This window comes from Pelobates fuscus, chromosome 5, assembly GCF_036172605.1.
Source record: "Pelobates fuscus isolate aPelFus1 chromosome 5, aPelFus1.pri, whole genome shotgun sequence".
Taxonomy (NCBI): domain Eukaryota; kingdom Metazoa; phylum Chordata; class Amphibia; order Anura; family Pelobatidae; genus Pelobates; species Pelobates fuscus.
The window spans coordinates 274,563,398-274,590,344 of NC_086321.1; the positions used below are offsets into that span (position 1 = coordinate 274,563,398).

At 43.6% G+C, this 26,947-nt stretch overlaps 1 protein-coding gene across 1 annotated transcript in view; it reads right to left on the bottom strand.

The window, feature by feature from the left end:
- LOC134611443 (glyoxylate reductase/hydroxypyruvate reductase-like) overlaps positions 1-25,238 on the bottom strand; it is a 76,052-nt gene extending 50,814 nt beyond the window's left edge. Inside the window, exons 1-4 of the mRNA XM_063455328.1 lie at positions 25,001-25,238; positions 14,258-14,388; positions 10,834-10,906; positions 6,835-6,951 (exon numbers count right to left, since the gene is read on the bottom strand). Of these exons, the coding sequence (XP_063311398.1) occupies positions 6,835-6,951; positions 10,834-10,906; positions 14,258-14,388; positions 25,001-25,167 (488 nt within the window). The 5' untranslated portion in view covers positions 25,168-25,238. The remainder of the gene's footprint in view (positions 1-6,834; positions 6,952-10,833; positions 10,907-14,257; positions 14,389-25,000) is intronic.
- Between the last annotated feature and the right edge of the window lie 1,709 nt (positions 25,239-26,947).

A 26,947-nucleotide genomic window follows, 5' to 3' on the forward strand; every position in this document is an offset into this window, starting at 1 on the left:
CCATGGCGCACTTTGCAGATATCCAGCGGCGAAACAACATGCCAGTGAGGCGCTTGATTTGCGACAGCCCGACACGTAGGAATTCAACACTCCTAATGTCTGACCGCCTGCTCCAACAAGAAAAAGCCGTTAATGAATATTGGTATGACCGGGGTGCTAGGACAGCCTCTGGGGAGCTGGGAATTTTTTTGCCACGTTACTGGACGCTCATGCGCAATGCCTGTAGGCTCATGCGTCCTTTTGAGGAGGTGACAAACCTAGATAGTCGTACCAAAGGCACCATCAGCGACATCATACCATTTGTTTTCTTCCTGGAGCGTGCCCTGCAAAGAGTGCTGGATCAGGCTGTAGATGAGCGTGAAGAGGAAGAGGAAGAGTTGTGGTCACACCACCACCAGAAACAGCCTTATCAGCATTGCTTGCTGGACCTGCGGCAACGCTGGAAGAGGATTGTGAGGAAGAGGAGTCAGAGGAAGAATGTGGCTTTGAGGAGGAGGAGGAAGACCAACCACAACAGGCATCCCAGGGTGCTCGTTATCACCTATCTGGTACCCGTGGTGTTGTACGTGGCTGGGGAGAAGAACATACCTTCATTGAGATCACTGAGGAGGAGGAACGGGAAATGAGTAGCTTGGCATCCAACCTTGTGCAAATGGGGTCTTTCATGCTGTCGTGCCTGTTGAGGGACCCTCGTATAAAAAGGCTGAAGGAGATCGACCTGTACTGGGTGTCCACGCTACTAGACCCCCAGTATAAGCAGAAAGTGGCTGAAATGTTACCAAATTACAACAAGTCGGAAAGGATGCAGCATTTGCAAAATAAATTAAAAAGTATGCTTTACACAGCGTATAAGGGTGATGTCACAGCACAACGGGAATCTAACAGGGGTAGAGGTGAAAGTCATCCTCCTCCTCCCACGACCACGCCGGCAAGGACAGGACGCTTTAAAGACGTGTTGTTGATGGAGGACATGCGGAGCTTTTTAAGTCCTACGCATCGCCACAGCCCTTCGGGCTTCTGGTGCTGCACTGTGGCTTCAAAAACCAAACCAAAAAAAAGGCACATAACAGGGATTAAACTGATAGGAGTGGTGTGTTAAGTAGTACTATTCCTATCTGGTGGCACATTATATTGCACGCGCAGTGCCCCAAATTTGAAGTAGGAGGACCGACCAAGCATCTTTTTCCATCTCCCGGTTCCTAAAATCGATGCCATATACACGTCCCCTGATAGGGCACCAGCTCGTTATTCTCTTGGGCGCCAGCTCGTTATTCTCTTTTTCACTTCACTAGGGACACTTTACTGTACTATGGGCACTTAGACCCACTCTTTGTCTTGCACAGTGTTATTCCTAGCCAGCATCTGTGATGGGAAATCAGGCAGTCATCTAAACGTTTAGATTGAGCTTTAGCTTAGAACACCCTTGAAGGTGTTTAAGGAGATTAGGGCTAGTTTAGAGGATTCTTCTTAGACCTTTATAGCCCTTCTACCTATCCATCATTTCTGGAAACTAGCTAAGAGAAAGGGTGGCTGTGTGTCTGTGATACATTTAACTTTATATCACCTTATTGACACTTTATCACTCCGGTCTCCAAACTCTCTGCCTATACCCATCTACTTAGAGGGAATTTCCTTGCCCCTGCCAATATTATATAATAGGTAATAGTATTACCATTATTACACAATTAGCCACTATAGGGGAATGAGTATAGTATCCCTTTGTTATTTATAAATGATACAATAAAGACTTTTGTTCATTACTCAATTTACTTTAACAAAGGGTACTAACCACGGTATTAGGAAGCATTACTCTGCTTTGCCTTTCTCCCTCTATTATACACCTATGCTCACTAGGATTTGTAGGTATCACTTTATTATAGTTGTCTAACCTTTTCCTATGCCAGTTTTAGATCTCCTTCTTGGGAGATTTTTTCTTTTTTCAGTTTATTAGCATACTCAGGGACCCTTGGTGTTGTACGTGGCTGGGTGGAGGAAGAGACCTTCAATGACATCAGTGAGGACAAGGAACGGACATGGCTAGATTGGTATCCAACTTTGTGCAAATGGGGAGTTTGCGGTTGTGCAAATGGATTGTTTGCGGTTGTTTGCGGTGCGTTAAACGGGGAGTTTGGTCTGTCACTGTGAAGCGGGCGTAACCCTTACACTACATCATACAGTAGGTCCCCCCCTCATTATTTTTATTGCCCCCACCCACCACTCACGGGTGGGGGCGGGCGGGAGGACAGTAGGTCTCCCCTATTGTGATTTATGGCCCCCACCCACCGCGCAGGGGTGGGGGCCGAGGGGGGAGGACAGTAGGTCCCCCCCTTATCCTTATTTACTGAATATTCCCCTGTATAACAATGTTTGGCATTTAGTGAATATTCCCTATTCTGCTATGTGTCAGTGTGTATCAGGGTCTCTGAGGACAGGTGTCAATCCATATCTGCCAAGTGACCCTATGTAGGGGGAACAGTCCTTATTCTGCTCTGTGTCAGTGTGTATCAGGGTACCTGAGGACAGGTGTCAATCCATATCTGCCAAGTGACCCTATGTAAGGGGAACAGTCCCTATTCTGCTCTGTGTCAGTGTGTATCAGGGTCTCTGAGGACAGGTGTCAATCCATATCTGCCAAGTGACCCTATGTAGGGGGAACAGTTCCTATTCTGCTCTGTGTCAGTGTGTATCAGGGATCCTTAGGATAGGTGTCAATCCATATCTGCCAAGTGACCCTATGTAGGGGGAACAGTCCCTATTCTGCTCTGTGTCAGTGTGTATCAGGGTCTCTGAGGACAGGTGTCAATCCATATGTCAAGGTGTCAATATGTCATATGTCAGGTGTCAATCCATATCCATTGTGATTTAGGAATGTTAGGTGATTTATGCCCTTTATGGATTAAAACCAGACTCTGCATCAACTGTGTAATTTTCCATGGGAGTTTTGCCATGGATCCCCCTCCGGCATGCCACAGTCCAGGTGTTAGTCCCCTTGAAACAACTTTTCCATCACTATTGTGGCCAGAAAGAGTCCCTGGGGGTTTTAAAATTCGCCTGCCCATTGAAGTCTATGGCGGTTCGCCGGTTCGCAAACGTTTGCGGAAGTTCGTGTTCGCCGTTCGCGACCTGAAAATTTTGTGTTCGCGACATCACTACTTATCATAATTATTGTTCAGCATCAAGAACTTTATAAATGCAGGTTCAGAGTCAGGTATAATCTAGAATATCATTGGCCTAGCCAGTAGAAATAAATGTTCTGCTGTCTTTCTAGGTATAGCACAAACATAGAAGGTGTTGAGGAGGAATACAAATAAGGTATGAAAGGGGGGCGGGGCATGACAGCCAAGAAGGCCGGTCGTGCTCTCTGAGAGCTCCTGCACCAGCGGACACAGAAACGCTAATCCTGAATCAACTAATAATGCCAGCAGCACACGGTGCCCAGAGAGCGATGCAGGACAACACGAGGAACGGAATGATACCTGTCCTGCACCGACACGCAATGAAAACACCTGAACCAGCCACGCGGCCTAATCTGGAGCCGAGCCTGAAGCCTGAGAGATGCAGCCGAGAAATTAACACAGCCCTGCTACCCCTCTTTCCCCCACTCTGGATATCCCGGTCCTCGCTGGGGACGACTACCTTCGCAACACAGCCTGAAACCCAACAGTCTCAGGGTGCCCCTGGGACTGAGAGCATGGAGAAACCAATTAATAGCCTTACCGACCAAGCCGATTATACAGCATGGCTAGACGAAATCTTCACAGCATTCTGGCACAAGCTGGAATGGCGTTCATCACAGCATCCACTAGGAGGGCACAAAATGGCCGCTGTGAAACAACTACAGCGTACACAGGGCCAACGATACCGCACCCAACCCAGCATAACTGACAGCGAACCCATGTAACCGCTTGGAGCAACAAATCCTTCTGGGCAGGGAGGCATACCGGACCAAAATCTGACCCACTGTCCACACACCCAGAGGGGCTTCGGGAGAGTGAGGCTGTGGAGGGCCCACAGTCCCACCACGAATGGTATAGGGACCCGTGGACACAGGGAAGTGACTTCCGCAATAACCCAGGCTGGAGGATCTGAGCGGTCACAGCTCCACCACAACACCCTCCCAGGATGCCTGCCGGGACACGGTCAACCAAAGAGCCCTGAAATAGAAGTCGGATGCCACACAGAGATAACCCCAGCATGGCCCGCAAGTGGGGTAGGTTGAACTATGCTGAGAGCAACAGCTCGCTACATGAGCGGGGCACTGAGACTTTCCGTGTAACGTCAAGCTGCCTGAAACACCTCCCAACGAGATATGTTCCAGTAACTAGTTCATCAATATGTGACTATAAATAATATATGTCTGTGGTTAATATATACCTATATTCTTAAATATTATGATATAGAACCAGTACATAAATAGAGAAATCTATCTCAAAGGTGAAATATTATCGTTTTACCATACCTAATTACAGACAATAGAAAATAAAATCCCAAAGAGGGCCAGTTAGTTCATTCGTACAAAACACCAATGAACTAATACAATTTTGCCCCGAAAGAATCAAAAAACAAATTGCTTGTGGATAAAAATTAATCCATGCAATTTGCTCATGATTATTCTTTTGAGTACAAGAACCGTTTAAAGAACCATTGTAGGTGTGCAGGGGACCTGGGTCTGGCACCACTTTTACTGAATTAGCAGCAATAGCAACCCAATCACTAATTTTTAATGACAGTGAGCAGCATTAGATGCTGTTCAGCAGACATGCCCCTACCCGTGAGGTTTTTATACTGCCCTTATATTAACATGGAGTCCATATTGACCTCATATATTTTTATTAGTTTTTTTTTACCAGTCGGGGTATTGGAAGGAAGCAGCAGCTCCCCGCCGCTGCCATTTTTAAAAGCTCAATGGCAAGGAGTTAGAGGTTAAAAAATAAAATCTGGTTGTCTAAATTTCATTTACAATAAAAATATGCAAACCGAACCAGAACATGGACGAAATTCAGTTCATTCAAAGCTCTTTGGATTTTCTGATGAAAGGATTCAGAGTAAAATAATTTTCCATCTGTTCCTGAAAACACCAGCACTTACTTTAAATTTTAAAAGGGGGGGCGGAGCCAACCGCCAAACGGATCAGACGCGTCTAGTCTGAGCTCCAGCGCCTAGACTCAATTTTCGGAGCCAACACTGTACCACCAGCACCCACTAACCCACAAAGGTGCCCAAACTACCCACAAGCTTCAGGCGAACAAGAAGGTACCAGCATCGACCCAGCACGGTACCGGAGTAACCCGATCGAGGTTTGAGGCCTACCGGGCTTGAGCTGGTAAGAGAAGGCCGCTCTCCCAGGTCTCCGAACGGCGTTTGGCTGCCCTCCCCCCACCTTGGACCGGTGGGGGTTATCCCGGTCCACATGGGCGAACACGATCAGAGTCCGCCAGGCCCAAACATCGGGCATCAACCAAGCCGCAAAGTGGTTCACCCCAAGATGGCAGAGCATCCATGGCCACGTGTGAGGGCAAAGACAGAGCCGACACGCAAAACGAGCCAGACTACCACTCAGCACCATCTTGCTAATCGTGATGGCCCCCACGACAGGCTAGCTGACACCCCAGGGCAGAAAAAACTACCAGCAGCAAATAACAAGCAAAGAGAAGATGGGCGGTAAAAAAGTAAGTCCCCCTGGGCACTCAAGACGACTCACGAACACAGCCTCACCCGATATGCCCATTCGGGCTGAAGACCTCCTGGGGATTAAACCCCAAGCATCGCCCACCGGCGCCGAGGATTCAACGCCACAACCGGCAACACTCCAATGGATCCCATGGCAGCTCCCGACCAGGGAAGAACATGGCCTCCTACAGGAAAATTTGAGTTCGTGGAAAACGGATGCATGTCTCCATGACGGCTCGGGGCTATGGGGAGGACTTCCTGGGACTGCCTCTAGATCTTTTGTTACCCCCAAGCCTATCACCTAACCAGGGAATCGGCTAGCTTGAGCCTCTACACCTACGCCTGTGGTGCTGGTTGACACCCGCACCCACAGGGATACCAGCTAGCACATATGGCTACACATGCAAAAACCTACACGACCACCCCCCATTACGCTATAAACACCAGACATAAAGCAAGCCACAACACTCACCTGGCACTAATATAACTAGGCCCCCACACCTGCTACACCGGCTAACAGACCCGCCAAGGGGAGCAATAAGCTTGAGCCCCCGCTCAGTGCCCGTGGCAACCCAAGCCTGAAGCCCAACCAAACAACCCAATCGACAAACAAGTACCTTTACACTATCGCAAATACAGCCTGCAAAGATTATGTCCCACAAGGTACATGCAAAGGTGCAACCACACTATGTCAAAATAAATGTGACCTATCTAGTATGTAACTCAGTAATTCAAGCAGTTCATCCATGTTTTATCTGTTACATCTGTTATATCTGTATTACTTGATCAACCCATGCTATGACTATACAATTTCAAACGTGTCACTCATAATATAAAATAGTGCATGTTAAATCCATTACCCTGTATGTTAAGCGAGCTAAGAAGCCAGAGTATTGCTGTCGGGGTACCTCAGGCACGTATGTACTTACCTTATGCACTGCAAAAATATTAAATAAAAAAAATAATTTAAAGGGAAAAACACATAGAAATCGCCATTACAGAAGATGATGATGAAGATGATGATTTCACATGCACTAGTCCAAACTCATCAGCCTTTGGGAGCCTTTGCAAGTTTTATGTTTAAAGCTATGGTAAGTGCTGTTTTAAAAGTACATTTTAAAGGTCTGCAAGAAACAATATTTGTAATTAAGGAATTCTCAATACTTTTTTGCCTCATCCACAGCCTCGATAAGTCTTCGAGAAGTTGCCAGCAACAGTGCAACCGTCAGTTCTGCTACAGCCTCTGTAAGCACATCTGGTGTAAATCCAACTCTGATCCGTCTGGTAAATGAAAACATGTACATTTTATGTTATATAATCATCAATAATATACGTGCAATATTTTTTGGTAATTTTTTTTTTATCAAATATTGAGTCAAATATACACTTCTTAATGCCATATATATTTCTTACTGTTTAAGCAAGGCTTTAGGGATGTGATTTTCAAAAGTATGTCACGGTGTCCCTGATGCAACCACAATTGCTACAAACGCACCAACTTTACACTCACAATAGGCTGAATGCAATCATTAATTCATTTATTTTTATATAAGGGTCAGCATGAAAATAGGGATTCCACCAGGCAATTCATTACAACTAACAAGCCTATTTCAGTAAATGTGACATTTATAAGCTGTCTTGTAAATTCGTCTCTTATGGAAGTGAGCCTTGGTCCATAAATGGTTGTGAAGCTCTGATTTAGTTTGCACCATGTAGATGGAGTAAGTAACCCCTTTTAATGCTGCCCACGGAAAGATGCTTTGCCCTCTATTGTCCTCACAACATCAGCTGGTTAAGCTTGTTACTTGCCTCAAACATTATTGATTATGGTTTCAAAAAATTCAAATGTGATAAAAATGCAAAACACAGACAGGGCCGCCACCAGAAATTTTGGGGCCCCTAACTCAGCTCAGGGTCTGGGCCCCCTGGGGCCCGCCTCCAATCCCGCCCACAGGGTCCGCCTCCAAATCCCGCCCACAGGAATACACACAGACACAAAAACACACACTGATACAAAAGGACACAGACACACACACACACAAAAATACATACTAACAGACACACATACTGAAACAGAAATACACGCATATAGGCATACGTACTGACACACACATACTGAGACATACACACATATACAGACACACAGGCATACATAGTGACAGACAGTGGCATACATACCAGGGTCGCAGGGGTCGCGGCTGCGACCGGGCCCGGCCCACCAGGGGGCCCGGCCGCCCCTGCGACCCGGTATGTAGCCACTGGGCCAGCCTCTTCTCCTGGGGGGCCCTAGAGCCGGCCACCTCCGGGCCCCCCCGAGGCTGGCCCTGCTGCCACCCGGCTGGCCGGTCCTGCAGGCGCGCGAGGGAGCACTCTCCCCTGAGTGCTTCCTCTTCAGCTCCCTCGCGCACCGCGTAGGGATGCCGGCGCCGGAAGATGACGTCATCTTCCGGCGCCGGTATCAGTACGCGGCGCGCGAGGGAGCTGAAGAGGAAGCACTCAGGGGAGAGTGCTCCCTCGCGCGCCCGCCAGCCTGACTGCCCGCCGGGTGACCGGACCCCCAGGAGCCCAGCAGCACCACTGGACCCCAGGGAATCCCCTCAGCACTCCAAAAGGTAAGGAGGCTGGGGGGATTAAATACAAAAAAACGTTAGTGTGTGTGTGTGTGTGTGTGTGTGTGTTAGTGTGTGTTAGTGTGTGTTAGTGTGTGTTAGTGTTAGTGTGAGTGTGTGTAAGTGTTAGTGTGTGTTAGTGTGAGTGTTAGTGTGTGAGTGTTAGTGTGTGAGTGTTAGTGTGTGAGTGTTAGTGTGTGTTAGTGTTAGTGTGAGTGTGTGTGTGTAAGTGTGAGTGTGTGTGTGTAAGTGTGAGTGTGAGTGAGTGTGTGTGTGTGTGTGAGTGTTAGTGTGAGTGTGTGTGTGTGTGTGTGTGTGAGAGTGTTAGTGTGTGTTAGTGTGTGTTAGTGTGAGTGTGTGTGTTAGTGTTTGTGTCTGCTAGGGAGTGTCAGTGAGTGTGTTACTGTGTGTGTCTGTTACTGTGTGTGTTTGTGTGTGTGTTAGAGTGTGTGTGTCTGCTAGTGTCAGTGAGTGAGTGTGTGTCTGCTAGTGAGTGTCAGTGATTGTGTTACTCTGTGTGTCTGTTACTGAGTGTGTTTGTGTGTGTGTTAGTGAGTCTGTTTGATGTCTGTTAGTGAGTGTGTGTTTGTCAGTGAGAGTGTATGTTTTGTAAGTGAGTGTGTATGTATGTCTGTCGCTGAGTGTGTCTCTGTCAGTAAATGTGTGTGTGTCTGTTAGCTAGTGTGTATGCGTCTGTTCGTGAGAGTGTGTGTGTGTCTTCAGCACTTACCTTTCTCCAGCGCCGGACTCCCTTGGCGCAGGGGAACCCTCCGCTTCTCAGCTCCGAATGCGCATGCGCGGCAAGAGCCGCGCACGCATTCAAACCGCCCATAGGAAAGCATTACTCAATGCTTTTCTATGGACGTTCAGTGTCTTAGAATCGCGGAAGCGCCTCTAGCGGCTGTCAGTGAGACAGCCACTAGAGGCTGGATTAACCCTCAGTGAAACATAGCAGTTTCTCTGAAACTGCTATGTTTTCAGCTGCAGGGTTAAAACCAGAGGGACCTGACACCCAGACCACTTCATTGAGCTGATGTGATCTGGGTGTCTGTAGTGGTCCTTTAAGTGTGTGCATCTGTATGCACTGGCGTACATACCGCGGTCGCAGGGTTCGCAGCCCTGCACACCCTGCGACCAGGTGCCCGCCGCAATGTGTTGCGGCCCCGGTCCGCCAGAGTAAGCGCGGGGGGTTGGGGGGGGGCCCATGGATCAATTTTCGCACCGGGCCCCATGGGTCATGTGTACGCCACTGGTGACAGATAGACACATACTAACATACATACATACAGACACACATGCATGAGGACTTACACACACATACACCGACATCACATACATACACACAGACATACATTAATTCATACTGGCATACATTCATATAGACATACTGACATACTGACATACACACACAGACAGTCACAGACATTCTGACATACACACAGACATTCTAACATACATACAGACATTCTAACATACATACAGACATTCTAACACACACAGACATACTGACATACACACAGACATTCTGACATACACACAGACATTCTGACATACACACAGACATACTGACATACACACAGACATACTGACATACACACAGACATTCTAACATACACACAGACATTCTAACATACATACAGACATTCTAACATACATACAGACATTCTAACACACACAGACATACTGACATACACACAGACATTCTGACATACACACAGACATTCTAACATACACACAGACATTCTAACATACATACAGACATTCTAACATACACACAGACATACATACACAAATACAGCTAATTTTTCTTACCTTTATTTGCAGGTGTTAGGCTGTGGCTGATGGGAGTCGGCGTGGCTCCTGCGGGCTGCGGCCTGTCTTTCTTGCCTCCCGCGCGGTGCTGAGGGGAGGTGAGGGAGCTGGGAGGAAGTGACGGCCACTTCCTCCCAGCAGTACTTTGCGGTTGGGATTTTTTTTTAAAGGGGCCCGGTCGCGTTATTGCACGGCCGCAGCGCTGACCGGGCCCCTGAAGATACAGGGCCCATGGGGTGGCCCTAAGTGAGTGGGCCACCCGATGGGCCCCATCAGCATGCGCTACACGTGGGGCCCGGGCGGCCGGGCCCCCCAGGGCCGCCGGGCCCGTGACAACCGTTATGGTTGTCACCCCCTGATGGCGGCCCTGAACACAGATACACCTTATAGCCAACTTACACGCACGGCCACTCAATGATTTCAGTAAGGCCAATCATTTATTTCAGCTATTTTCTACAGGATTGATATTAAGAAAAAAGACCAGTTTTTTTTTCAATAATGCCAAAAACTAACAGAAAAAAAAAAGAAAGCAGAAAACACTCCAATATGCGGTACTGCCGCCTACTCAATCACAGCAGCTACAGAACATGCACTGCAGTTGCTGTGATACACCTCTGCAGAGCAGAGAGTGGGCCATGGCAAAAAAGATGGCTGTATGCACCGTCTATAAATTGTAGATCACACTTGAATGTTCTTGAGTTGTGTAACAATTTCATATAGAAAAAACATTTTGAATATTTACCGTTTTTTTAATTCTTCAAGGCATATATGATCATATCCTACCGACATGGTGCTGACTACTTTCAGGCTTGGACCTATGGAGACACAAAAATATAAATAATATGACGTGATAACAGGAATCATAATTGTGAATTACTGTAATCTATCTGTACTTGTTTTCTACATAAACAGGAAAGGGGACCGTCCCACTAGATGAATGGCACTAGGCAGGACTGTCCTTTTTCAACTTTCCTTTTTTGTTTTATCCTTGGAACTCTTTAATAAAGTGATGCCTTAGAATCCCAATAGCAATGGTTCTCTTACTGCTCCTACCCACCTTATACTGTCAGCATGCACGTATTATCATATGTTCATCATAGTCCAGACTTTCGGGAAGGATCTAATAACATGTAAGGAGTATGGACTGGAACCTCTTTCCTCACCTTAAAATGCATGTGCCACAATGACAATGGACAATGAAATTGGATTCCAACAGTAAATAAATCAAATAATGGTCTGGTCTTAAACAATAATTTGAGCAAATACAGTTTCACTTATCTCTACATTGGGTATAGGTAGGTCACATTTACCTACTTTTCAAATATTTTACAAGGTTCAAGGCACCATTCCTGCAAATGCAGTGCATTGAATCATTTGAAAAGTTTATTCAATTGAGGCCTGTATTAGTATTCCAGTTTAAAATATCATTATATTATTATATATTATTAGCATTGTATATACAATTTAGCTGTATTTACTGTATGTGGGCATTATACTAAAATAGTGCAATTTTTAGTAAGCTGTACTACAAGATATTTGACCCATTTTAATTATCCATTTTTGTCACATCTACTGCATATACTATCATTACAGACCCTGAATATGAAATATTGAAAGGTAAAGTACATTATATACTGTCTAAAACATTTCACTTCCCGTATAACTGTATTAAAGGACCACTCTAGTGCCAGGAAAACATACTAGTTTTCCTGGCACTAGAGTGCCCTGAGGGTGCCCCCACCCTCAGGGACCCCCTCCCGCCCAGCTCTGGAAAGGGGAAAAGGGGTAAAACTTACCTTTTTCCAGCGCTGGGCGGGGAGCTCTCTGCCTCCGATCCTCCTCCGTTCCGCCCTGTCGGCTGAATGCGCACGCGCGGCAAGAGCTGCGCGCATTCAGCCGGTCGCATAGGAATGCATTTACAATGCTTTCCTATGGACGCTTGCGTGCTCTCACTGTAATTTTCACAGTGAGAATCACGCAAGCGCCTCTAGCGGCTGTCAATGAGACAGCCACTAGAGGATTTGGGGGAAGGCTTAACCCATTAATAAACATAGCAGTTTCTCTGAAACTGCTATGTTTATAAAAAAATAAAAAATGGGTTAACCCTAGCTGGACCTGGCACCCAGACCACTTCATTAAGCTGAAGTGGTCTGGGTGCCTAGAGTGGTCCTTTAAGGCTAAACAAATAAGATAAAAATAAAATGGTGTAAATGTGTATGATTTTAAGGTTTTGCCCTAGTCTGCAAAGCAATATAAACACAAAACTGCTGTTGCGTGTTTATATGCTCTGCTTGCTTCAAATAAATGTTTGCTAATGTTGTTTTTTCCAATGCAGAAGTTCTGTAATAACTACAAACAGCAACACTTTGTTCCTGTTCACTGCTATTAATAAGCCAAAACAATAATAAAAAAAAAAAACACACACACATACACACAAAATAACATGATGCTGGGATGTGTGAGACCACAGGATATAACTTGAACCACTTCAAGACCTTAACCCTTTAAGTGTAGCAGATAGCATGGTCTCACTTAGCATAGCTTTTACGCCAAAAAAAAGTTTTTTTTCCCCCTCAACAAAATTGCAAAGGCATTAAGTAAATAGCAAATGGCATCACTGTTTTTTTGGTTTGGTATGAAGCCATATCATTTACTTTTCACATAATTTATAATAATGGCATCAGTTAGTATATAGCATTTTTGGTGTACCTTTGCTATAATACCAGATTTTAACATGTCAGGCTCTAGTAAATGAGGCTGCATTTTTCTATTGCAGATAATAGTTCCATGTCCATTCCCCTCTAGATTGCAAACTATAGCTGGGCAAATATTTGACTATTTGGCATTTAGCTGATGTTCAGGTATATGCAATTATTTTACAATAATGAATGTCCTTTAACCTTCTTAAAGAGGACAAACAAAGGACATACCTAAAATGACTTTAAATGATCATACTGCATTTGAAGATTCTGTACACATTGTGAATAGATTTTATATTTAGCATTGATATGCATTAAATAGTGGACACATATTACCGTAAGTGGATTTAAATGGAGGTCTCATTATTGATTTTACAATATAATATATGTTCGGACGTGTCTGGTAGGTCACAGGATATTATATACCAGAAAAAAATGAAACAAGTGCAGTGAAAAAAACTGCCCTGTTCACCTGAAGATAAACGTAACCTGTAATAAATATAATTTATAATAATGGCATAGCCATGATGAAAAGAAAGAAAAATGTGGAAGTTTATATATCTAGAGGTTGTCAGCCTAAAGATAATTAAAAGAAAAGAATAATCTGCAAGAGTGTCATTACGCGCATTAAGGAGGGTATAAGCAGAGTATATAGACGATAAATACAAGAATCTCCACTTCATTAGCAACTAATATAAGCCTGAGTCAAAAAGTGCGGCAATATGTAACAGACCTTGTATCCTACATAGATACAATCTTATGAACTTGGTCAAATAGTAACAGTGTGAATATGTCAAGGGTCCGAAGGCTTAAAGGATCACTATAGTGTCAGGAAAACAAAGCCCCCTCCCGTGGCGCTGAAGGGGTTAAAACGCCTTCAGCAGCTTACCTTATTCCAGCGCCGGGCTCCCTCAGTGCTGGTGACCTCTCCTCCCCGTCCAACGTCAGCTCCCCCGTCTGACGTCACTGGAGCCAAATGCGCATGCACGGCAAGTGCCGCACGCGCATTCAAAGAGTCCATAGGAAAGCATTTCTCAATGCTTTCCTATGGACGCTCTGCGTGATGGAGGTGAAATTCGCCTCCAGCGTCGCAGATGCGCCTCTAGTGGCTGTCCGGAAGACTTTAGCTTAATAAACCCGTTTTGTTGAATAGATCATGCCCCTGCAGTCTCACTGCTCAATTCTCTGCCATTTAGGAGATAAATCACTTTGTTTATGCAGCCCTAGGCACACCTCCATGCATGACTTTCACAGCCTTCCTAAAAAACTTCCTATAAAGAGTCATCTAATGTTTACACTTTCTTTATTGCAAATTCTGTTAAATTCATGATTTCCTATCTCCTGCTCCATTATTAGCTTGCAAGACCATGCAGGTCTGACTTTTTTTTTTATGTTTTCTGTGTTCTAGTCACTGGATGTTAGTATACAGTTATTAGGTTTATGAAAATATAGAGTATTACTATTTACCTGCAGCATCTAGGAGCTCTTTGTCAATCTTCTCAGTCAAAAGACAGTACAATCCCTGGATTCCAGACACCTTCTTGAGTAGTTCAGAACGTGGAACAGGATCATCCGAGTCCCATTGCTCAATCTCACAGCTAGTAAGCAAATTAAGCAAATGCAATATTTAATCTCAAGAACTAGTAGATCTGTTATTCTTGTATCTTCAGAAAAATATCACTATAAAATTAGCTTATTATGTGACATGCAAACACATTAACAGGGCTTAAAATGTCCACTCACCCATTAGCCACTGGTGCATAATATTTTGAGCCCTGACAAGTAGCAATTCACCCCTAGTGAGTGTGTCATGGACCCCCAGCTTGCAATGCTGTGTATCTTTTAAGTCTGTCTATTAGCAAAGGATTTAGAATTTTTAGCCAATATATATATTTTTTAGAAATAAACTCCCGCTTACCTTTCTCTTTGCTCTTTTGCTGGTTTTCACCCTGCTAAGAGATTGTTTTCTGCAGAGATCCATTCTATCCCCTACATATAAATGGTGCCATACCGCACTCTACAGCAATGTTTATAGGTCAAATTGTGGTGGAATCCCGGTAAAAATAAATTTAGTAGGCCGAGATTACCACGTGGCATGTGTACGTGCATATGCTGACGTATCGATCAGTTGGTTGCACGAGGCAAGATACGATCAGTAGTGTACGGAGCATGTGCAAGAATACAGGATATAGTATTCCCCTCCTCCATTGTGCTGGACAAGCCATGCGGTCAAGCAGGAAGTTAATTCTTATTTGTATTGATTGGTCAAGAGAATGTGCGGGTGGAGCTTAATATGGGAGGAGTTATGTGCCTATATAAGGAGCCTGCACTATTGTCCGGGGCTCAGAACTTGCTGTATTTTGGTGACATTAGTCCCTCTGAGTCCCGATCGGTGATCCAATAAAGAATCTCTTCCTTCCTGAAGAAACCTGTGTCCATCTCTCTGTGCTTGGCTTCCGTCAGTTTCTCCGGTATCATTTGGTGCATTGGCCGGGAAGCTCATCGTTCAACGGTAGCTGAGAGGCAGAGGCGTGAGACGGTCTATCTTTGCCCACGTTCTCTACGGCTGCACCCCTGAACTTCTGCGTGGACCTCCCTTCGTCTCGGCGCCACTGGTCTGTTGTCCAGGAGATCATCGGCCTCTACGTAAGAAGTGCTGGGGTGTCCCCGTCGATGAGTGTGAACTCAGGTTCAGGAACGAGGAGGTAAGACAACTGCTGTTTTAGACGGCAGACCCACTAGGGGTATACCGATTGTGCGGTAGGCCCATAAGGGGTTTGAATTGTGTATGGAATCTGCCCCCTCTGTCGGAGGGAAGGAGCGAAGGCGCACCGCTCAATCGAACGCTCTTTAGTAAGACCGTTTGATTTGGTTAGTCAGGCGGGGTCCTGTGTAAATAGCCCTAGCCGGACACCGGTGTCTTGTCTAGACTAGCGTTCTAGGGTGTATATTACGTTCGCTAGGTTGGAGGGACCGGGAGACTAAGCGGCGCCTGTGTAAATTCGGTTCGCTAGCTCTCAACCTATCTTGGCTAAGTGGGAAGGCGTGTAAATTTGGAACCCACTAGATTTTTGATAGTAATCGACTAAGAGGCGTCTGTGTAAATTCGGTCCTCTAGCTCGCTATATGTGGTGCTTGGGCAGTGTGGCTAACCAAAACGGGTGTACATAGTTTTAGGTAGTCCATTCAAGGTACTGGCCAATAGTTTAGTTGGGATTGTAAATGTGTTAAAGATTGTTAGTAAAGTGTATATCTTGTATCTTGTTAGCTCAGCCGTCTAGCGAGAGTGTTAATAGTGTGTTGCTGTATCATAGTGTACGGTACCATAACCCTGTATATTTACTGACACTGTATATAAGTACTAATCACTGTCGTCCATTGCATGTTTAACACCATAACCACTAATAATTGTATTGTGACCTTAAATTGTGCTTTGACCTATGCTAACCGTACTGTAACCGCTATTTGTAAAAGACGATGTTACTGGGGTGTGTTATAGACGGGTAATTCATAGAGAATTATAGCGTGGGTGACTGTATAGTTTCGCCAAAGGGCATAATATTGATTATCTAGTGACTGGTGTAACAGCTGTGTGTGTACGGGAATTCCCTGAGTGTTTATTGTGTTATTGTGTACGTTTCACTTGGTAACCGTACCACGTGGTGCTGTTGCCAGAGGAAACGGGTGTGACTGTTGAATAGTACGCGTGCATAGTATTCGTTGTCAACGACGTTCCATTGATAAGTATGGGCGCGTCGGAGTCAACGATTCCGGATCCCTTAGGTTGTATGGTGAAGAATTTTAAAAAGGGATTCAAAACATGTGATTTTGGGGTTAAAATGTCTCCTGTACGTTTGGTCACTTTGTGCACTAGGGAGTGGCCTACTTTGGTTGCGGCATGGCCGCCACGTGGTAGTTTGGATCCAAACCTGATACAGCGTGTACACGTGGCTGTATCGGGTAGGCCTGAACTTTACGGGCCGTTTCCATATATTGATTGTTGGAGACAGGCCGTAAATGACTCGCCAAAATGGATTCAGATATGCCACGAGGAGCAATGTCGCCTCATGGTGGCCAGGACTTGTTTGTCCACTAGGACTGTGGTTAGGCCCATTTTGGACACGCCCCCTGAGTCCGAGATCCCTTTGCCGCCCCCTTACTTCCCTACAGGAAGAGGTAACGCGAATGCAGGAAGTTCTATACCCCTCCCCTCATTGCCCTCATCCACTTCCGCTTCCTCCTCTAGTACAGAATCCACCCCCCCTCGTATTAAACCTCCCCTTCCGGAACCAGAACCAACCCCCGTTAGATCTAAATATCCTGATTTGGCGCCACTTCAAACTTCCGGTCAAGCTTCTTCTCAAGAACAGCAAACGGCATTTGAAGATGTGAAGAAGGCTTTGATGAGTGCCCCAGCATTAGGTCTACCTGATCACACACGACCATTCTACCTGTACGTACATGAGCAAAGAAGAATGGCTGTGGGAGTATTGACACAGTACTTGGGATCATGGCAAAGACCTGTTGCCTACATGTCTAAGCAACTGGATGCAGTGGCCAGCGGACTTCCACCTTGTCTAAGAGCCGTAGCTGCAGCCGCCCTGCTAGTAGCTGAAGCCGATAAACTCACTCTGGGTCAGGAACTTTATGTACGAGTCCCACATGCAGTACAGACGTTGTTGGATTACAAAGGAAATCATTGGTTTAGTAACAGCCGTATGACCAAGTATCAAGCAATGTTGTGTGAAAACCCAAGAGTGCATTTAGAGACTGTAAACACCTTAAATCCAGCTACCCTTTTGCCACAACCTACTGAAAGTCAACATGATTGTTTGGAAGTAATGGATGAAGTATTTTCAAGTAGACCAGATCTTCGTGATTTTCCCATCCAGAACCCCGATGTTCAATATGACGGCAGTAGTTATGTGAAAGAAGGGATCCGCTATGCAGGATATGCAGTAACAACAATAGACAAGGTGATAGAAGCTCGGCCACTGGCAAAAGGAACATCAGCACAAAAGGCAGAATTGATAGCACTGACACGTGCGTTACAATTGGCTGAAGGTTTAAGAGTGAACATCTACACGGACTCCAAGTATGCGTTTTTAACCACTCATGCCCACGGAGCTTTGTATAAAGAAAGAGGACTATTGAATTCAGAAGGCAAAGAAATCAAGTATGCAGCTGAAATCCTACAACTATTGAAAGCAGTGTGGGAGCCGAAAGAAGTCGGTATTATACATTGTCGAGCGCATCTGAGAGGAGATGGTGATGTAACAAAAGGAAATCGGATGGCAGACAGTACAGCTAAGCGTGCCGCTGAATCGGGAAGACAGGAGTATGTGGGGCATATAGCTGCTCTTATACCAACTCCACTGTCTCAATGGACTCCAGTTTATACAGCTCAAGAAGAGGAGTGGTTAAAGACTGAACCAGGAAAGTATTTGGAGAACAAATGGTATCAGTTAGAAGATGGAAGAATAGTCATTCCAGCATCACTAGCGGTAGAAATTGTCCAAAACTATCACAACGGGACACATTCTGGGAGAGACAGCACAGAAGAATCTCTCAGAAAACATTTCTACATACCAAGATTGTCCAACTTGACTCAGGCCATTGTACGAAGATGTGTAACGTGTGCTAAGAATAATGCAAGGCAAGGACCAGTAAAGCCACCAGGAGTCCAGTTTATGGGGGGACTCCCCATGTCCGATTTACAAATTGACTATACAGTGATGGCTTAATCGTGTGGACATCGCTACCTGCTGGTAATTGTGTGCACCTATTCAGGCTGGGTAGAAGCATGTCCTACTCGTACAGAGAAAGCAGGAGAAGTTGTGAGATTCCTGCTACGAGAAATAATACCCCGATATGGACTACCCTGCTCTATAGGATCGGACAATGGTCCAGCTTTTGTTCATCAGTGCCTACAACAACTGACTCATATGCTTGGTATAAAGTGGAGGCTTCATACGGCATATAGACCCCAGAGTTCTGGTAAGGTAGAGAGAATGAATAGAACTATTAAGAATCAGTTGGCTAAAATGTGTCAGGAAACCCAACTTAAGTGGAACGTTCTCTTGCCCATAGCTCTATTGCGAATCCGCAGTACACCTACCAGAAGGATGGGCCTCTCTCCTTTTGAAATCATGTATGGGCGACCACCTCCCGTACTTGGTAACTTAAGGGGGGACTTGAGTCAGTTGGGAGAAGGAATTACCCGGCAGCAGGTTGTAGAGTTGGGTAAGACTATGGAGGAGGTACAGAAATGGGTACAAGATAGATTACCTGTGAATATTTATCCCCCAGTTCATAGTTACCACCCAGGAGACCAAGTGTGGATTAAAGAGTGGAATAATGTACCGTTAGGGCCCAAGTGGAGAGGTCCTTATGTTGTTCTTTTGTCTACCCCTACAGCGATAAAAGTAGCCGAAGTGACTCCGTGGATACATCACTCCAGGGTTAAACCAGCAGCAGTCGATTCTTGGCAAGTTACAGCAGATCCAGAGAATCCCTGCAAGATCCGGTTAAAGCGCACGACTCAGTCGGAGTGACGAGGAACTTTGTGGATTACAAATTTTATTGTTTCAGAGATTTGGTAAGTGAGTGAGAAGGCCATAATAAAGCCTGTCCGCTCACCGACGTATAGTATATAAGCCAGGAAAAGTCTCGAAGGGACCCCTGTGAAGACGAGCAGAACTCCATTCCCTGCAGCCCTTACATCCTGGAAGCTGAGGTGCCTTCGCACGGACGAAGACTGAGGATGACGACGAAAGATGTGTTTATGATAATGTTTTTATATGTGTATTTTTATATTCAGGAAGGTAGAGGTACCGACACTCCTAGCTGTGAGGTATGCATTAAGACTACAAGAACAGGTAACCATATTTCCCAAACCCTAATTTGGCATTCACAATACGAGTGTAAAGGAGATGTATCAAGATGTAGATACCTAAATATAGAATATAGTGTGTGCCATTTAGGAGTAGGAGAACCTAAGTGCTTCAGTCCAGAGTATCAACCCCGTACAATTTGGTTGACTCTCAGGAATGGAGATCCTCAGGGGACCCTAATTAATAAGACGGTATTAGAATCCGTACATTCTTCGGGTGTTCTGCTATTTGATGCGTGTAAGGCGATATCAAGTGGTAGAAAGCCGTGGAATGTATGTGGGGATCTTAGATGGGAGAGGACGTATGGGTCTAACGATAAATATATTTGTCCCAGTAGTAAAAATAAATATGTGAGTCCTAGATGCCCAAATAGAGATTATAACTTTTGCCCATATTGGTCTTGTGTGGGGTGGGCAACTTGGGGACAGACAGTAGACAAGGACATGATTGTGACTAAGTTGCCTACCAGCCCTTATATATACTTATAAATAACCCCGACAAGTTCTTAGATAAATATGGTAATTTATTTGGGTTTCAAATATATGGGACGGGTTTAGATCCTGGGACAGTATTGTTTATAGGGATAGAGACTGATACGGTATCCTCCCAAACTCATCAAGTATACCATTCCTTTTATGAAGAGATGAGCATAGATAATAAGATCCCCCATAATGCTAAAAACCTGTTTATTGATTTAGCCGAAAGTATTGCCGGTAGTCTTAATGTTACCAACTGCTATGTGTGTGGAGGTACTAACATGGGAGACCAATCGCCTTGGGAAGCAAAGGAGGTAATGTCCGGTTCTGAGGCAGTTGACCAATTAATATCTACACAAGCCGATTATCATATGAGTGTTAGAGGTAAATCTGAGTGGAGATTAAAGACCTCCATCATAGGTTATGTTTGCATAGCGAGGAAAGGAATGATGTATAATACTTCTGTAGGAGAATTAACTTGTCTAGGGCAAAAAGCTTATGATGATGATACAAATAATACAACTTGGTGGTCGGCTTCAAATGTCTCAGAACCATCTAACCCATTTGCTAGATACGCCAATTTAAAGGATGTGTGGTTTGACCTATCCATCACATCTACCTGGAGAGCCCCAGCAAATTTGTACTGGATCTGTGGTAAGAAAGCCTATTCGGAGTTGCCACAGGACTGGGAAGGGGCATGTGTGTTGGGTATGCTCAAACCATCCTTCTTCTTGTTACCTATTGAAACAGGTGAGACTTTAGGTGTTAAAGTGTATGATGTGAATCATAGGAAGAAAAGGGGACCCATAGAGATAGGCGCCTGGGAAGATAATGAATGGCCTCCCCAGCGTATTATAGATTACTATGGGCCAGCCACGTGGGCAGAAGATGGTACCTTTGGTTATAGAACCCCAATTTATATGCTCAACCTTATTATAAGATTACAGGCAGTGGTTGAGATTATTACTAACGAGACATCACAAGCGCTCAATCTTCTAGCGAAGCATAATACCAGGATGAGGACAGCAGTATACCAAAATAGATTAGCCTTGGATTACCTTTTGGCAGTAGAGGGAGGTGTATGTGGGAAGTTTAACCTGAGCAATTGCTGTCTTCAAATAGATGACGAAGGGCAAGCAATAGCTGAGCTTACTAGCCATATGGTTAAACTAGCGCATGTGCCTACTCAGGTATGGAAAGGGTACAATCCAAGCAGTTGGTTTGGTAGCTGGTATGAGTGGTTTGGAGGGCTTAAGGCAGTGGTAGGTGGAGTCCTACTGATTTTAATGTTGTGTCTACTCCTGCCGTGTCTTATACCCTTAGTAGTTAGGTCTGTGCAAAGCCTGATAGAAAATATAGCAGAGAGGAAGGCTGCTGCACAGATAATGGCAATTTATAAATATAAGGCTCTAGATCAGGGAGAACCAATGCAGGAAGATGAGTGTTGAAGATTCACATCATAGATAAGTCTGGTCTGGTTCAAGGTAACTTGCGGTGGATGCAAACCAAGGTTAAGTGATGCCTCAAGTAATTGTGAAATATCAAGAGGCATCAAAGGGGGGAATGTGGTGGAATCCCGGTAAAAATAAATTTAGTAGGCCGAGATTACCACGTGGCATGTGTACGTGCATATGCTGACGTATCGATCAGTTGGTTGCACGAGGCAAGATACGATCAGTAGTGTACGGAGCATGTGCAAGAATACAGGATATAGTATTCCCCTCCTCCATTGTGCTGGACAAGCCATGCGGTCAAGCAGGAAGTTAATTCTTATTTGTATTGATTGGTCAAGAGAATGTGCGGGTGGAGCTTAATATGGGAGGAGTTATGTGCCTATATAAGGAGCCTGCACTATTGTCCGGGGCTCAGAACTTGCTGTATTTTGGTGACATTAGTCCCTCTGAGTCCCGATCGGTGATCCAATAAAGAATCTCTTCCTTCCTGAAGAAACCTGTGTCCATCTCTCTGTGCTTTGCTTCCGTCAGTTTCTCCGGTATCAAAATGTCATGGCTGCATTCAAGCAGTCAGGGAGAGGGAAACAACTGCAATAGAATGTTGCAACAGCCAATATCAGAAATCTGTGTTAGTTAATTGTTATTACAAGAATGGCATCAGGTGCCTGGCAGGATTATTCTCAAAACACTGAATTGTAGAGTAATTATACCGGATTGCCAAAATTAAAGTTAAAATAGACCGGCTGGATTTATAACAAAGTTTAATAATTGTTAAGTAATTTAAGTTTTCATTTAATTTATTTAAGTATTCCTAAACAGCCATTTACATATGAAATTGGGATTTTATGTTTGTGCAAGCTGCGCATTACACATTTTCAATTGTAATTATAATAATTGAATGTAATGCATTTTTTTAATTTATTTTTTAAATGAAAACGACATGGTAGTGAAAAAGCCAAGCAATAACGAATATATACTTTCGCTATTATTTTTTAATGGGTCATCTGTTATCAACATATTTATACTTTGCCCTTTTCACTCATTTCAAACGATATCAAACAATATCCTACTACAGGGGTCAAAATTTGAATCCTAAGCTATAGGACAGAAAGTTACCTGTAAGCATGGAAACTCCATGGCACACCCACCTGGGGTGAATTTCTAGCCAATGGCTAGCGGGCAAATGAAAATGTTTAGTCCTGTTGCAGGGTATATGTGTAATTTTAGAGCTGTTAGGATACCTACGTACCAGAAGCTAAAATAGAAAAGTAGACTATATTGATAAAAGTATTGCTGGTTTTTAGAATGAACGGGACAAAGGGTACAATGACACCAACTCAGTTCTCATCAGCCTTAGAAGCATTAAAAGCTGAACATTCAACATTGAAATTCAATACCTATTGCCATTAGAAGGCTCACAGTTGTGACCGTAAAACCTTGAGGTTTTAAACAGTACTACAGACGGTTCTTACTGTGCCACTACTACATATTTTTTCTACTAGCATTAGCCTTTAAACTTACATTTTGCATATTTGTTTTTAACTCGGCTTTTCCAGTAATAGCTAATGCCAATCGTGACAGGTTTGCCTTTACTAATAACATAATTTATCATGCAAATAGATTATATATTTCATTGCCTTTAAGAGATGTTAATTCAGTACATAGCTCCCTTCCAGCACTGCAGCTGTCGGTATTCCAGGTTCATGGATATTGCCATGAGATAACATTCAAATCCCTTCTACATCCGGCCCCCTGCTTCAACCAAAACAAGGCATTTCACCCCATGATACCAGCATGCTGGCTGCATTTCCAGTGTACTGGCTTCTCAATGCACATATATTGCTCTGGCAAAATGCAACATGAGCTAATCATATGAATAATCTCTGTAGTTGCTGTGATGGAGAGTAGATGACAGTTGATTGATATATAGATAATCTTATACATTTGAAAGCAATTCTGCTACAGGCCTCCCAAACATCACAATTTCGGCAGGACAGTCCCAATTTCCAGCTGTCCTGGGTTTGTTCTCTGGTGTACCGCTTTTTGGGAAGCCTGAAGCACCCCTTTTACCCGCCCACTGGCATCCTGATTAACGTAACAATGCTAGAACAATGTTTAGATTACAGTTCCCTCTCCATTTTTTCTAGTAAAGTTTTGTGCATCATGCCAGATAAACTTTAAAAGCTACGGGTACAAAATTTCTACAATAAACATAGAAGAAAAAATATATTTTCTATATATCAGGAGAAACAGGATATAACAGATATAATACATAGATAATACATAAATAGAATTTGTTTCTTTTGTTCTTGCAGGGAAACTTTGTAAGCACCATAACCACTGCAATCCACCATAGTAATCATGATGGCAAGAGTGCCCTGCCACTATCCCAGGCACTCCTGTAGTATTTATGGGTTTGAAGTGTTCTTTTAAAGTAAACATTTAGACGTGTGCCAGTTGGGAAGTATTCCAGCTGTACATAAATACCAACCTTCCAGACTGCTTTATTTCATGCTGTTGCTTTGAAGCATTAGCATATCCAGTAACTTTTAAATGATATATTCAACTGCGTGTATTTCTTAATGTAACTACAAATGAGTTTCACCAAAATGTACTACTTATGAAATAAAACTCAATATACACAGTATTTATTATAGTGCCAACTGTTGAGTATTCAAAGCAAATTTAAAGGGAATTTGTTTTCCTGGCACTGCAGGACCATGTAGTGCCCGTCTCCCTCCCACCCCCACCCCAAGTTGCTTAAGGGGTAAAAACCCCTTCAGGGACTTACCGGAGTCCAGCGCCGATGTCCCTTGGTGCTTGTCAGGCTCCACCTTCTCTCCGCCTACTATCCTCCCCCGCCGACATCAGCCGACGGGGGAGACCGAATGCGCTTGTGCGGCAATGGCTGCGCACGTGCATTAGACCTCCCCATAGGAAAGCATTATTCAATGCTTTCCTATGGGGATTTTGGGGAGAGAACGTTCAGCGTCACTTAAAATACTTTTTGTGTACTAAGAGCACGAAAGTCCCTCTAGTGGCTGTCTGATAGACAGCCACTAGAGGTGGAGTTAACCCTGCAAGGTAAATATTGCAGTTTATGAAAACTCCAATAATTACACTTGCAGGGTTAAGGGTAGTGGGAGTTGGCACCCAGACCACTCCAATGAGCAGAAGTGGTCTGGGTACCTGAAGTATCCCTTTAACATTTTTGGTCACAGTAGCCATACTGAAAACATAGCCGATTTGGAGATTTTCCAGACTATTTTGGCCAAAATCATTTTTAAATTTGTTTTGAATCTGAAAAGTTATAATTTTATTAATTAACTCTAACAGTATGCTAAAAGCAGTGCCACAATAAAAATAAATAAATACATGAATACCAACCTTCCAGACTGCTTCAGAATTGTTAGACCATCTGGCGGAATTCTTCTGGTTATATAAACTTTTGGTAAATGTTTCCCCGCGGCCTTCATTGCTTGCAGCTTGCAGCAGGTATTAAATTCGGCAACAAAGGGCTTGTACAGAACTTTAATTTGACTGAAACTCCGCATAGTAAGCCAGAAAATATTAGCAAGTTTTCCAAAAGGACTTTGGATCTTTCATGTGCCAGATGAGCAAGATTGGGTATTAGTGTCAAACATTAATGGTGGGAGGAAAAGAACATTTTACCCATATCTGAACCAATCAATGAACTACAAATTGCCTGACCTCCTTTCACTGCTGGTAGATGATTAATTGGCTCCTGTACACAAGTCAATTTCTTCATGTTCCGAATTTGTTCAGCATAGTACAGAGGGTGTCTAAATAGTTCTTTGCAGATCTGATTGGATAAAAAAGATATAAAAATAACTTTATAGACATTTTAAAATCATTTTATAGATTATCAGAATTGCAAGTAAATGAAAAGCTTAGAAGAAAAATGGGTACTCGCCCACCTGTCCTGCCCTGCTAGAGAAAGTGTACCATAGAAAGTCCAATCCTATTAGTGTGGACAAGAAGCAGGTGGGACCAGAGGCAGAAGTAACAGCCATGGACATAACATAGTGATGGTGTAAAAATAATGAGTGCTTGTTTTTTTCTTAAAATAACATTGATTGCATGTGTTTATCTCTATGATAAATGACATAGTAGAGATAAATAATGTATGCAATTCAAATGTTAAATTAAGTTAATCAGTGTTCTTTTTTTCTAAATTCTATAGTAAAAATAAATATATATATTTAACTAAACTTTTATATTAACCCCTTCAGTACCGGACTGTTTTGGCCATGTTGTATGTTAAGGACCAGGGCTGTTTCAACATTTTTGTGGTGTTTGTGTTTAGCTGTAATTTTGCTCTCTCTCATTTACTGTTCCCATACAAGTTATATATTGTTTTTTTCGGGACAAAAAGGGCTTTCTTTACATACCATTATTTGTATTATGTCATATAATTTACTTAAAAAAAAACAAAAACAAATATGGTGGAAAAAAACAAACATGTTTTTTACTTTGACTTGAAAAATATTTTACTTACATATGAAAGCCAATGAAAAAAAACTGCTAAATAGATTTAAAATTTTGTCCTGAGTTTAAAAACACCCAGTGTTTACATGCTTTCTTGCTTTTTTTTTGCAAGTTATAGGGCTATAAGTACAAATAGGAAATTGCTGTTTCAAAATATTTATTTTTAACATGTATCAATAATGACATTGTAACACTGTTATCTGTCATAAATTGCATGATTTTGCTATTACATGACGAAAAGTCATGATTTTATTAAAGACACGGAGGCGAGTATTGCATATCCCTTTCTTTACTGTTGACAAATAGCAGCAAAGGAAACATACAGAATGAAAAAAGAATGAACATGTGATAACCTAGGCCCCTCCCCCTCAGGTCCCAGTATAACAGGCAGCACTTCCCTTCCATTTCCCTCTTTCTGCAGATGCGACCAAAGAACAATGTCCATAACTAGAGTAATGCGAGAATAAAGTCCCAAGGTAGTAACAGAAAAAACCGAGGAGGTATAACATCACAAACTGGGAAGTGTGGCCGTAGAATCCATAGGACCGATGGAGGACAGCGGGAGGAGACCAATAAACCGGACCCTTGCTAGACGTCTTGCCAGATTAAGCTGTGGAGACATAAAGGACAGGAGCCAACAGGTTAAAGTCGATACTTGTAACTAGTACAAGGTTACACCAGTGGGAACAAAGACCCTTGTATATACAATCCCACAAAACAATCAATGTTAACATATCCAGTAATATTGAAAACAACAAGTATAAGGACGGCCCCACTTACCGTCCCAAACTATAACATGTGGTGTATCGTGGTATGAGTAATATG